This window comes from Sorex fumeus, unplaced genomic scaffold (genome assembly GCF_029834395.1).
Source record: "Sorex fumeus unplaced genomic scaffold, SorFum_2.1 ptg000122l, whole genome shotgun sequence".
Taxonomy (NCBI): Eukaryota; Metazoa; Chordata; class Mammalia; order Eulipotyphla; family Soricidae; genus Sorex; species Sorex fumeus.
Window position 1 is genome coordinate 62,819,158 of NW_026606179.1, and position 12,505 is coordinate 62,831,662.

At 65.3% G+C, this 12,505-nt stretch overlaps 2 protein-coding genes across 2 annotated transcripts in view; one reads left to right on the forward strand and one right to left on the reverse strand.

Moving 5' to 3' along the window:
- Window positions 1–1,130: 1,130 nt before the first annotated feature.
- Window positions 1,131–4,126, forward strand: MAP1LC3B (microtubule associated protein 1 light chain 3 beta). The gene is made up of 4 exons (XM_056137004.1): window positions 1,131–1,235; window positions 2,853–2,908; window positions 3,476–3,582; window positions 3,702–4,126. Exons 1-4 carry the CDS (start codon window positions 1,196–1,198, stop codon window positions 3,874–3,876), a joined length of 378 nt encoding a protein of 125 aa, XP_055992979.1. The 5' UTR covers window positions 1,131–1,195; the 3' UTR covers window positions 3,877–4,126.
- A 4,310-nt stretch (window positions 4,127–8,436) lies between these two features.
- ZCCHC14 (zinc finger CCHC-type containing 14) overlaps window positions 8,437–12,505 on the reverse strand; it is a 42,694-nt gene continuing 38,625 nt past the window's right edge. Inside the window, exons 8-13 of the mRNA XM_056136977.1 lie at window positions 11,784–12,063; window positions 10,998–11,089; window positions 10,795–10,922; window positions 10,528–10,668; window positions 9,038–10,447; window positions 8,437–8,561 (exon numbers count right to left, since the gene is read on the reverse strand). Coding sequence (XP_055992952.1) covers window positions 8,506–8,561; window positions 9,038–10,447; window positions 10,528–10,668; window positions 10,795–10,922; window positions 10,998–11,089; window positions 11,784–12,063 — 2,107 coding nt within the window. The 3' untranslated portion in view covers window positions 8,437–8,505. The remainder of the gene's footprint in view (window positions 8,562–9,037; window positions 10,448–10,527; window positions 10,669–10,794; window positions 10,923–10,997; window positions 11,090–11,783; window positions 12,064–12,505) is intronic.

The following is a 12,505-nucleotide window of genomic DNA, read 5'->3' on the forward strand; positions in this document are numbered from 1 at the left end:
TCTGAGCGCCCGGGTCACTCCCGGTGGGGCCGGGCCACGTGGGGAGGACCCGGGGCACCGGGAGGCAGTAGATCATGCACGTGACACGCATCACCCCGTGGACACGCTGTCCTCGGCAAGATTTTATTTAGGAATCTGGAGGGAGGGAGGGGGAGGGGGCCTGGGCCTCTCCCGGGGGCGGCGTGGGCGTGTGCGCGGGCCCTCTCCGGGCTTGCTTGGTGGTGCTCGCGGGGCAGTGCTCTTCGCCCGGGCGCCCCCAGCAGGCTGGTGAGACCGACACGCGGGAACAGGACACGCGGGAACAGGACGCGGTCGAGCGTTAGACACTCAGCTGGGGGGGGGGGACAGCCGCTGTGACTTGGGGGCCCGGGCCCGTCGGTGCCTCCTGCGCTCCCGACACCCTGATCCCTGGGCGCCTGGGGGCGGGAGCAGGACCCTCCCCCACCCCAGACGCCCGCACCCGGCTCTGCCCCTGCAGCCAGAACGTTTCAGGCGGAACAAAAAGCTCCGTTCTGGCGAAGCAGCAATTACGCAAACTCGCGGCGCCCCTGCCAGCGCGCGGGGGGTGGGGGGCGGGCGGACGCCCGGAGGGTCCCACGCCCATCCCTGTTTCCCAGCAGGTACTTAGTGAAGCACTCGCCGGGCTCGGGTGGCGCTCAGTCCCTAGAGAACAAATGCAGCATAACGGGCGAGGGCGCACGTTCGGGGCGGACCGGCTTCCTCTGGGCCTTGGTGTAGCCGGAGAGAGCTCAGGGGAGGAGGAGGGAGGGTGGGAAGAGGGGGAGGGGGAGGGGGAGAGGGGAAGGGGGGAGGGGGACGGAGGGGAGGCGCGGGGCTGCGGCAGCGGGACCCCGGGAGCCGCCCCGCCCACGCGAGGCCCGGTCGGCTCCGTGGGGCGGCGCGGCCCGGGGCGGGGCGCAGCGACGGCGTCGGACTCTGGGCCGATGCCCCGCCCCCGGAGCGGCGCGGCGGGAGTGCGCACGCGCGCCGGCCCGGCCCCGCCCACGTCGCGGCCCCGCCCGCTTCCGCCACGCCCGTCATGGCGGCGGCGGCGGGCCCGGCCCCGCCCCCCGCGGCGCGGCGCGGGTCACCTGACCGGGCTGCGGGCTCGGAGCCGCCGGGAAGCCGCCGCCGCCGCCGCCGCCGCCGCCGCCCCGCAGTCCGCGCCGCCGCCGCCGCCCGCAGCCGCCCCGCGATGCCGTCGGAGAAGACCTTCAAGCAGCGCCGCAGCTTCGGTGCGTCGGGCGGGCGCGCGCGGGTCCGAGCCGGGGTCCGAGCCGGGGTCCGAGCCGGGCCCCCGCGGCGCCTCGGGCCGGGCCCGGCGGGCCTCGCGTCCGCCTAGTGGCCGGTGCGGACGTGACCCGGCGCCGAGCCGGGCCGCGGGGCCGAACCGGGCCGGGGCTGCCCGCGGGGCCGGGCCGGGGCTGCCCGCCGTGTCGCGCTGGCCGTGCGCCTCGGGCCGGTCCCGGCACCCGCGGGACCCCGAGCACTGGGCCGGGAGTTGGGCCTGTGTCCGTGTGTCCCGGCCCGGCTGTTGCGTGCTCAGCTCAGGGCGGGGGCCGCGGGGGCTTGAGGCAGGTGGGCGCGGAGCGGGCAGCCTGGGCGCTGCCGGGTCCAGGGCCCGGGCCGAGGCCGCCCCGCCTGCCCCCCGCCCGCCGCCGGCCTCCGCCCGGGTTGGCAGGAGGTGGCCCGCCGGCCTGGCCTTGAGACCCCGCGTGGGCCCTGGCCTTGCAGACCCCAGGTGGCCGAGCCCCGGCCGGCAGGGCGCCCACGCCGCGGGGGGCTTCCTTGGGCCGGTCGGGCTGGGGAGAAACGGAATCTGAGCCAGGAGTCGGTTCGGCAGCGCCTCTTTCTGGACTCCTGTTCGGAACTTCCGAAGTCCGAACCGCGTTGGCACGAGCCCGGCACGCGCCTGGCACGCGTGTGCGTGGGGCCGGGCGCGGGTCTAAGCGCTGCTGGCAAGACCCCCGCCAGGGAGGCTCGCGCAGGGCAAGGTGCTTTCCGAAAACCTTCTTGGGAAGTCGTCACTTGTGCCCCGATGGGCGGGTAGGACGTGGCCATCAGAGCTGGGCCGGGTGGGCCTGTCCCTCTGTCCCCGAGGACACTCGTTAAAATATAAATGCGCGATTGCAGGGACAGGGAGAACGCTGGGACGTTCCAAAAGCTACTCAGCAATGGGCTTTTGTCTTGTTTTGTTTTGGGGCCACATCCAGCAGTGCTCGGGGCCACTCCTGGCGGGCGTAGGCGCCCTGTGTGCTGTTAGGGACGCACCAGCTCTGCCAGGTCAGCCCTGTGTAGGGCCCGAACTTTCACCCCCTCCGCTGCCCCAAGGCTCAGGCTTAGCCCTGCCTCTGTGCTCCGGGGTCACTCGCAGGCCTCGGGGGACCATGTGAGGCTCGGGGATGGGATGAGGGTTGGCCCCTAGGACAACCCCCCCTTCTGTGCTACTGCTCTGGCCCCCAGACTTTGTACTTGAAACTTCCGTTTCTCTTGTGCAGAGGGTTCAAAACTCAAAACCGGGCGCTCTCCCACACATTCCTTTCTCCGGGCGGTTCATCTAAGCCAGGATCGAAGGCTAGGGTGGTCCAGGAGCACTGCCTGGAGGAGCATGCCCGTGGTGTGTGAAGGATTTCTGTACTGACTCCCACAGCAAGAGTCATCAAGATGGGCAGGTGGGGAGTCGGCTGTGAATGCCCCCCGTGCCACAGCCCAGTTCCCGGGGCGTCCCCTGCTCCGTCTCTGCCCTGCGGGACCCCGGTGATCCGTGATGGCCTGAGCTGGGAGCTGAGCTCGGCCATCAGTCTTGGCTGTCGCTTGAACCACCCCGACAGCCGCCTCTCCCTTCCCTGCAGAGCAAAGAGTGGAGGATGTCCGCCTCATCCGGGAGCAGCACCCCACCAAGATTCCGGTAGGTGGGCAGGGCCTGCCCCTGGAGCACTGTCGCTCACCAGGCGTTCCGGGGTTAGTTCCGGAGCTGCCATGCAGTGCTCAGCTCAGGTGAGGCTGAGAGGAGCCGGCAGGGTGCTGGGGGTCTCGGGCCAGCCTTGTGCAAGGAAAGTGCCCTCCGCTGTACGGGCTCTCTGAGCCCCAGATTAAATTTTTTCTCCCCATTTTCGAGGACTGGAGCAGGTGAGGTGTTTACTTTGCACACGGCCAACCCAGGTTCGGTCCCCTGAGTCCCAGCAGGACATTCATGTACTGGGGGGCTTGGAGCCACTCCTGCAGAGTTCGGGACAGTGTGGTGCCAGCAGCGGCCTCAGGGGGTCCCTGTGCTGCCTCTTCTGCTGCTCTGAGGTGGATTTGGTGGCTCTGGAGACGGGAACCGGCTGCAGCATGGCTGCCAGCTTGCGGGGACCCACCGTGGGCCGGTGTCCACCTCTTGGACCGGGAGAGCGCTGAGGGCGGCGCCCATCCGGCTGACGGTGCTGGCGCTCGGGTCAGTGGCGTCGCTGTACCTCCTTTCTGGCCCCTGCAGGTGATCATAGAACGATACAAGGGGGAGAAGCAGCTTCCTGTTCTGGACAAAACCAAGTTCCTCGTCCCCGACCACGTGAACATGAGTGAACTCATCAAGATAATCAGGTATTTCACCACCTCCTGGCTCTGTGGGCGAGTGACCTCCGCGGATGGCACGTGCGCTGCGGTCGCCTGCCTGTTCCCTCCGCCACCCACGACTCACTGCTCCACGTTGTTTTCCTCAGACGGCGACTACAGCTCAACGCTAACCAGGCCTTCTTCCTGCTGGTCAGCGGACACAGCATGGTGAGCGTGTCCACGCCCATCTCCGAGGTGTATGAGCGCGAGAAGGACGAGGATGGCTTCCTGTACATGGTGTACGCCTCGCAGGAGACGTTTGGGGCCGAGCCGCGGGTGTGAGGCGGGCCTCCACGGTTCGACCCAAGCCACGGAGACAGGGATGGCACTGGCGGGGCCCAGCCACCAGCCACGGACCACCCGGCCGCAGCATTTCTGCCTAGGAGTTTAGGAAGTCTCTTGTGTGCTCGAGCAGGAAGCCTGAGCTCAGATGAGCACCTCACGCTTTGGAAGACTTATTATTTAACTCAGCTGTCTTGTTTTCAAAGTTAGACGTTCAGAAATAAAGTACTTTGCCTTTCAGTTGCCAATACGTAGGCCTTCCAGTTCTTTCCATGCTCCTCCCACAGAGACCTGCAGCTTGAGGGTTGAGCGCGGCCTCAAGTATCTTCTCAAGAGGGCAGAGAAAGGCCGCTGGACCCTCTGGCCATCAGGCCGAGGCCCCGAGCCCCCACTAAGGCCCAGTGTAGGGGAGGCCCCCACGAGAGCCTGCTGCCCCTCCTCTTGGGCTGTGCCTCCCGGGGCGAGCGCAGAGGCCCTCGCTTCTGGGTTCCACGCCGGGTGACTGATGGCACAGGTTCAAGCGTATTCTCTGTCACTGGGGGGGACCACTGAGCCCCTTGATTAGTGCACATCCGCTGTGAAGAAACCCCAGCTGAGACAGAGCTGAGCTTGGCCACCTCCTGCCTGGGACCCACATTCGGTTTCGGGGGGGTCTCCCGGAGAGCCCGAGTGGCTTCAGCTGCGGTCAGACGACCGGCGTGTGAGCCGTCTTCCGTCGCCACGTCAGCCCGCCCTGCTTAGATGGACTCCTCAGAGCCGGCCGTGCGACTACAGCGCCCAGAGTCCCAGGAGAACCCTGCTGAGCGGGGATGGCCCCCAGAGGGAGCAGGCTACTTCGAGATCGGTGTTGGTTGGGGAGCAGGGCTCGGGGATCACTCCTGGCGGGGCTCCGGCAGGCCAGGGAGGGTGCTGGGGCTTGAGCCTGGGTCGGCCACTGAGGCCAGCGCCCTTCCCGATGGAGTAGCCTCCAGCCCCATCATTTCGAGTTTTAAAACAAGGGGGGCTTTTGCATCTTTAAAGCAAGACGTTTCTCACAAACTAAGGTGAACGGGCGGGGGCACTAGAAACTCACCCGGACTTGCTTGGTCAGTGTGAGGCCGTGGTCACCTGGTGGACAGCAGCGGCCTGGCTCTCTGGTGTGGGATGGTCACGTGGCAGGACAGCACAGCTGAAGGTCTGTGGTGGGTCACGGGCACAGTTAACAGATAGCAGCTGCCGGGTGGCTAAGGAGCTCCGTGGGCTGACAGAGGTGGGCAGATCGCTTCGGGCTGAGAGTGCAAAGACCCAGCAGGCTGGAGCCAGCACAGCTATTGGCCTCGCACGTGGCCAGGCCGGGTTTGATTTCCCAGCACCCCATTCGGTCCGGAGCCCACCAGGAGTCGGCCCTGAGCACCCCTGGGTGTGGCCCCTAAACCAAAAAAGAAAACTGGCCTCTGGCTCAAGCCTCCGCCGGCATCTGGGTGTTTGTGGAGCCGGCCCAACCCCCAGCTCCACCCCGGGCCCCCCGCTCCGTCACCACAGGCCAGACCCAACTGAGGGTGTGGGGAGGCAGACACAGTGAGAACGCGCCCGAGGATGGGGGACGTTCCTGCCGATCTGCCCGAGGCTGTGGCGTTCAGAGACGCCTGTGCAGCCGTGTTCGGCCAGGTGCGGGGGGGGCGTGTGTGGTGCGTGTGCGCACGTGCGCGCATTTCCCTTACGCCCAGGGAATGTCACAGAATTCGGCTGGGTGGGCTTACAGCCAGGTGTGCCTTCTGTGGGCTGGAAGAAGGCAGAAAGGGTTGATTCCAAATTATTGTAATTTATTTGGGAAAATGTGCTTCATTTTCTGTGACAAATAACCAAGGAACAGCTTTTTTTTTTGTTTTAATTTTCAGTACATTAAATTTACTCATAAAAACATTCTAAAAATGTACAATTTTTTTAACAAAGTATAATAAAACATAAAAACCCCAAAAACAGAATACTTGACATTTACAATTCAAAATCAAATTAGCAGAATATTAAATATTTACAAAACTATATCTCTTAAAAATATTTATAAAGTTACATGCAATCTTGTAGAACTGACTGACGTGAAAGAATGGCTCAAGAACGGCGCTGCTTTCCTTCATTCCTAAAAAGTCTGTCCACAGAAACTGCGAAGGCTCCAGCCAGAGTCCTGTTCGGGCACAGCCGGGGACTGGCACGGGGCCGCAGACTCCCGGCCCCTTCCTGGCAACGTCAGGGCCCGCTGGCCTCAGCGGAGGGCTCGTCCGAGATGCTGGGACCTCGGCAGATGAGGCTGGGAAGGCCCCGAAGGTGGACGGGCTGAGCGGGGCCCAGCTGACCCTGCGGAAGCAGAAGTGACCGGGCAGGAGGGAGCGGCCACCTTCGGGCTCGTGCCGTGCCGTGAGTCCCAGCAGGGCGGGCACCCTCACCGTGCAAATGCCCAGTCTCCCGCCGTCGCTCCACGCCGGCTCCCTCTCCCTCCGTGCTCCTTGGCAACGAGGAGTTTGGAACACTCAGACTTTCCGATTTTCAACACTAAACCAGGAAATAATCACTAGAAACAAGGTAGAAAATGGAGGGTTCGCTTACAAACAAGAAAAGGGTCAACAGTTCTGCCCCACTGCCCCCGTGGGTCTGCACATTCCACCGTCCCTGTTCCCAGAACTGAGAAGGAGGTAGGCGGGGGTCGGGTCTGTCCAAAGGTCTGAGCAAGGGGCACCGAGCTCACCCGGGGCTCTGGAGAACCAACGATGGCGAGCAGCTGGGCTGGGCTGGGGTGGCGTGTGCCCGCGCGTGCCCCCACCGCTCCCGAGGCCCTGGGCGCGCTCGCTTCAGTCCTGGTGGCATTTTCCACCCACACGTTCCTCTTCCTTCGTTGTACTGGACGCCAACCTCTGGTATAACCACAGCAGAAGAGAAACGGCAGATACTCATTCCCCAATACTGACCACTGGAACAAAAAACCTAGGTGTTTTTTTTTCTCGTCGTGAGATAGTTTTCAACAATTTCACTGTTGAAATAGGATTTATTTAAAATATTTCTTTGTTTAAAAAACCAAAAAATTTAAAAGTTTGGCTCTCAGCACATATCCAGGCCACCGTTAATGGCCTTCAGAAATATTAAAATCGTAAACATCAGCAAATACTCTAAATCTTCCTTGAACATATGCAACAAGTTCCAATCAGGTACTCTTTAAGGCAAAGTTGTGTCACATCTCACTAATTTGACATTTTGTCTGTCTCATCATTCACAAGATCAATGTGACATCCCCCCAAGCCGCTGCCCTGCCCTTCCTCCCAAGCCCTGACACCGTGTGTCGGGACGCCAGAGACACAGGCCCGCCACTGCTGTATTGCATAGAAATAAAATGACTGAAATAAAATGAAAACACTCCACTAAAAGCCTTTCACAAAAAAACAAAAGCAACCAGTTTCCGCTCTCGGTTCCGCAAAGCCAGGCAACCTCTCAGAATCTGAGGCCCATCGCAGGCCTCGGGGCCCGGCAGGCTCCTGACTTGACCTCTGGCAGGAGGCTGATTGTCCCACTGAAGAATGTTCTGGATCGTGACTTTCTTTTTCTAAGCATTCCACTAGAAAAATCCCTGGGCAAGGTCTTCCCAGTCAGTATTTTAATATCGAAGGCTTTTAGCATCTAAAGTAACATTATTTGACCAGAAAAATTCCCTTTAGCCTTGGAGATGGAAGCCCCGTTCCGGACCACGCAGCTCTCCCGCCGTGGGGGCCAAGGCCGGGGGCGAGCTAGACTCGCCAGGGGCCGCCCTGCCGCTGCGGCCTCTGGCCGGGCCTGACCACCACCCGTGGAGTCTTCCTGGTCCTCTGAGGCGGGACAACTCTTCACGGCCTCAGAGGCGAAGCTGACAGGAGAAGGCCCCTCCGACTGCAGTGGTCAGTGTTCAAGCGTCAGTCTGGGTGACTGGCAAGTCCTGGAGGTCCGTGGGGGATGAGGGCACAGCCCACTTTGCTGAGGACGATGAGCTGCGTTGCTCCCGCGAGGGCCCGGTGACCCCGAGGTCTGAGGACGTGGGACTCGGACTTGGACCCTGAGACCCACAGGTGCTGTGAGCAGCTGTGTCTACGGAACGATAGGGTCAGGTTGTACTGGCAGAGAAACGTCTTCCAACTGGAACTGCTACTAGTGCTTCTGGGGAGGGCATCTGGGGGTCCCTAAATGTCTGCTGGACTAGGAGGACACGTAGCCTGCTGGTGCCGACTCTTTAAAAAGGGATTCTCTGAGAGCTCACGCTGCGGAGACTGGCGGGGGTCTACCAACTTCTGCAGTGCGCCCCCGGGAGCCCACCACTTCCGGAACAAGACGGAACCGCGACGGCGCCGTCCCTGAGCTGAGCGGGCCGGGAGGTCTCCCACCTTCAGCCCCGAGCCCGCCTCGTAGCTGCCCTGGAGCTGCGTGAGCCTGGGGCCGTCGAGCCCACCCGCTAGGCGAGTCCTGCCATCCAGCTCTGACCAGGGGCTGGCAGTGCCCAGCAGGACGCTCGCCCGTGCCAGGCCTCCAGCCAGTCCAGTGAAGTGAAGCACCTTTGGGATAAGAAGAGGGAGCGAGAGGCAGCGCTCCTCAGTCTGTGTTCAACCTTCCTCGAGTCCCCATGGCGAGGAGGAAGCGTCAGTCTGTGGAGTCCAGACTCTCGGCTGGAGGCGCGTATTTCAACCTGAAAGTACCTGCAGAGAAGAGAGACCGTCTCAGCGGGGCCCGGCCACAGCAGCCGGCCACGGCAGCACACGCAGCTGCCCGCGGCCGAGTCGCAGCCCTCTGAGCGGAGCGCCAAGGTGGCAGTGGCCAGACGAGTCCTATTCACCCGCAAACCCAGCGGCAAGAAGCAGACTCAGTGAAAGATGACGAGAAGCCCCAGCCCCGCGCTGGAGACAAGCGGGCAGGGAAGGGAGCGGGAGGGGGGCACAGTACCAGGTACAGGGCGTCTGGCACCAGGCGACAGCCACAGAGGAGGGGCCGCCTGCAGCCTGGGCGAACGCTGGCGGGGAAGGAACTCACAGGCCCAGGCCGGGGGCACAGCCGGCCCCTTCCCTGCCTTCCGGTCCCACTGCGGAACGAGCGCCAGGGGCCGTGGGGACAGCCGCGCCTGGCCGGCCGAGGGGGCGGTGCGGGCCCCCGTCCGCCTGCGCCCGGCGGCCTTTACCTTGCCGGTTGAAGTCCATGGACGGCTGCTTGCAGTCCTGCGCGCGGTGGCCTGTGGCGCCACAGTTGTAACACGACAGGTTGCCGCTCTTTTTGTGGCCAGAGCCGTTGCTGGTGCCCACCAGTCCCTGGGCCTGGTACATGCCCGCCCCCACCAGGAAGCTGCGCATGGGCGGCACCGCGAAGGACGACTGGCCCCCCAGCACCGGCTCCGGCGCCACGCCGCCCCCGTAGGGCGAGTGCACGGCGGGGAAGGCGCCGCTGCCGTACTGCTGCGCACCCACATAGCCGCCACCGCACACAGGGCTGAAGGGCAGGAAGGGGAAGGGGAAGACCGAGGGCCCGGAGAAGGGGTGCTGGAAGTAGTTGGCGTAGCTGACGGTCAGGCCGCTGGAGCCGCAGCTGCCGCTGCAGCCGCAGGAGGTACAGACCACGCAGCCGGGCGGCGGAGCGGGCGCGGGCTGCGGCGGGGCGGGCGCGTGGTGGTGGTGGTGGCCCTGGCTGGACGCGGCCAGGTTCCCGGGGGAGCCGCTGCCGCCGCTGTAGAAGCTGCTGTCGGGGGCAGAGGAGAGCGCGGGGCTGGAGCTGGGCGCCGGGCCGCTGGGCGCCGAGGCCATGCTGGAGAAGGAGGCCGGGGCGTGGCTGCTGGGGGCGGCCGAGCCGCTGCCCGTGCAGAAGCTGCCCTGCAGGGCGCCCATGGCAGGGAAGGCGGCTTTGGTGCCGGCCGTGTACAGAGCCGTCCGTGGGGGCACAATGGCCGGGGGCACGCTTATCTGCACACTGTTCGAGGCGGCCGACTCGGCGGGCACAGACGCCGACACCAGCAGCTTGACGGGCGGCCGGGCCACGTGGAAGACGGCGCTGGCTGTCCCCGAGGCCGCACTGCTGCTCTCCGTGCCCAGGACAGGCGGGGCCGCGGGCTTCAGCACTCTGTCCAGGGCCGTGGCGGGCAGGACCTTGGCCCGGGGCCCAAAGGAGACGGTGGCGGGCACAGAGCTGCCCTCGGCGAGTCCGGAGAGGACCTGCACGGGCTGGTGGGAGGCGGCCGTGGGCAGCACATCCAGCACGGCACTGCCGAAGCCCTTGTCCACTTTCAGGCCGCTCCTCGGTCCCGAGACCTTGCCCCGGTCCTCGAGGGCCAGCAGTGAGTGCACCGAGGCCGGGAGGAGTTGCGTGTCGGCGCTGCCCCGCTCGGCCTTGTGCACGGAGCTCAGCATGCGCAGGGGCGCCAGGTGGGAGGCCGCGGGCAGCAGCGGCGGCGCCAGGGGCTGGTGGGCCGGCGGGTTGGAGCTCGCCTCGTTCTGCACGGGGAGGACCTGGGCCGTGGGCCTGGTGGAGGGGGCAGCGAAGTGGCCGAGCAGCGTCACGGGCTTCTCCTTGTCGCAGGCGCCCTCCAGGGGAAGCTCCACACCTGGACAGGGGACAGCGTCAGCACGGTGGCGCGGGCGGGGCGGGGGGGTTGGGCGGGGGGGGCCCGACGGGCAGCCTTACGTCTTTCGTTCTCCTCGGCGCTGTCCGAGCTCTCCTCCCGGGCCTGCACCCCCATGGGGCTCGGGGAGGAGCTGGAGCACTCGGACGAGCTGCCTTCCCGCGCGGCCTGGTGGGGGGGCGGCTCCACCTCCACCCGCAGCGCTGCGGGAGACAGGCACGGCTGCAGGCCCCGGCAGCGGAGGGCGACCCGGACGGTCTCTCGGGACGCCCGGCACCCCCCGGGCCTGCTTCCGATTCTCCCGCACCCTCTGCTCCCAGGACACTCACCGGCCGCGGGGCTGCCCCCCCGCACAGCCTGCACGGGGCCCACGTGGCTGGTGGGGGGCACACGGGCCACGCCGCTGCTGGCTGGGGGCGCGGTCGAGGGGTTCAGGCAGCGCTTCTCCGACTTCTCCCTGCGCCCGGCAAGCAGGAGGGAGTGAGGCCGAGCCCGCGGCCGGGACACCCGCCCTGCCCAGCGCCTCACTTACTTCTCCAGCTCCAGCTGAGTCTTGAGCTTTTTCTTCGCCCCCATGGTGAGGGATTCAAATTTGTTCAGATCTTCCTCAGTGAGGCTCAGAAACTTCACGGAAGAGATGAGACACAGTTACCACAAGGCCACACACGATCAGAGGCCTCGGAGCTGCACGGGACGAACGGCCCCTTCCCAGACAGGGGCACGGGCGAGGAACGGGAGCGGCTGTCACCAGCCGGACACACGGAGGACCAACCGTGACGCTGGACGGCTCCCGGCCTGGCCTGTTTCTCGCCCGCCCGGGCAGCCCCTCTGCAGATGCCCACCTCCACCTGCTCTCTGTCTAGAGAACACGCGGGACACATGACCGTCACTGGGGTCCTCAGGGTTCAGACACAAAACGTGTCTGGTCTAATCGGTCTGTAAAGACCCCCGCACTGTGCAGGGGAGCCTGACTGCGGACGTCCGCATACACAGGCAGGGTGCGGGCCGGAGCTACCGGGCAACATCTCCCTCCCTAGCACCAGCTGCCCCACACACTACCCCTCCGCCCAGCGGACCTGGCACAACGATCACGGGGGCGGGTGGAGGGGAATGGCAGGGCAGGGCTTTGGGAAGAGGGCGCGGAACCAGTGCCTATGGCCTCTGCCCCTAAGGCTGCGGCCGCGGCAACCTGGCTCGTTTCTGCACTGCCAGCTACCAGCAGACACGGCTAGACCGATGGGCTGCATCTCCAGCGTCACGTCCGGCGTCAGCGCCTCCAGCGGGGCAGGGCAAGGCGGAACCCGTGCCCCAGACACACCTTCTCCATCGTGAGCTGCTTGAAGACCGGGTAGTACTTGTGTAGACGCAGCTTCCGCAGCCAATCTAAGATCCCGTTCTGCTCCTGGGCTGGGGCGGGCTGCAGGCCGGAAGGCATGAGGAGGGCGGGCGAGGCGTCCATCTGCGCTCGGTAGGCCAGCGTCGCGCCAGGAGGCCCCGCGTGCGAGCAGTGCGGCACGGCCGCCGCACTGGCCGTGTGCTGCAGGTGGTGCTGGGTGCTGCTCGGGGCCGACGGGATCCCGGCCACGCCACACACGGGCCTGTGGGCGGGCGGCAGAGCGTTGGGCTCGGCTGCCGCACCACACCAGGGCTCGTGTCCGTCCCCCAACCCCTGCCATGCCAGGCTCAAGGTCCAGGGCTGTCTGCACGTGTCAGGAGGTGTGCCTGCATGTGATCACACGTCATGTACCAGCGGACGTGTGCTTATGCGTGTGCACATACATCTGCATGTGTGTCTGCGAGTGTATCGGTGTGCGCGGTCTGTGCCCGTGTCTGAGCAGGCGTCAGCAGGCCTGCTGGCAGAGGGTCTGCTGTGGAGGTGCACACCCTCCCTTCCTGGAGGCAGCCCGAGGCCAGGTCCCCTGTGGGACGGCTCCCCAGGCGAGAGGCGTTTCCTGCACTCTGCTTCTGGGTGAGGGTCAGCCCCGGCCCCCCTGCTGGCCCCAGAGGCCCCGCACCCAGACAGACGGGCACGGAGCAGCC

Coding starts and splice junctions, on each gene's coding strand:
- MAP1LC3B (XM_056137004.1), top strand. CDS start 1,196: ATGCCGTCGGAGAAGACCTTCAAGCAGCGCCGCAGCTTCG. Junction 2,909..3,475: donor AGCACCCCACCAAGATTCCG/GTAGGTGGGCAG, acceptor TGGCCCCTGCAG/GTGATCATAGAACGATACAA. Junction 3,583..3,701: donor GAACTCATCAAGATAATCAG/GTATTTCACCAC, acceptor TGTTTTCCTCAG/ACGGCGACTACAGCTCAACG.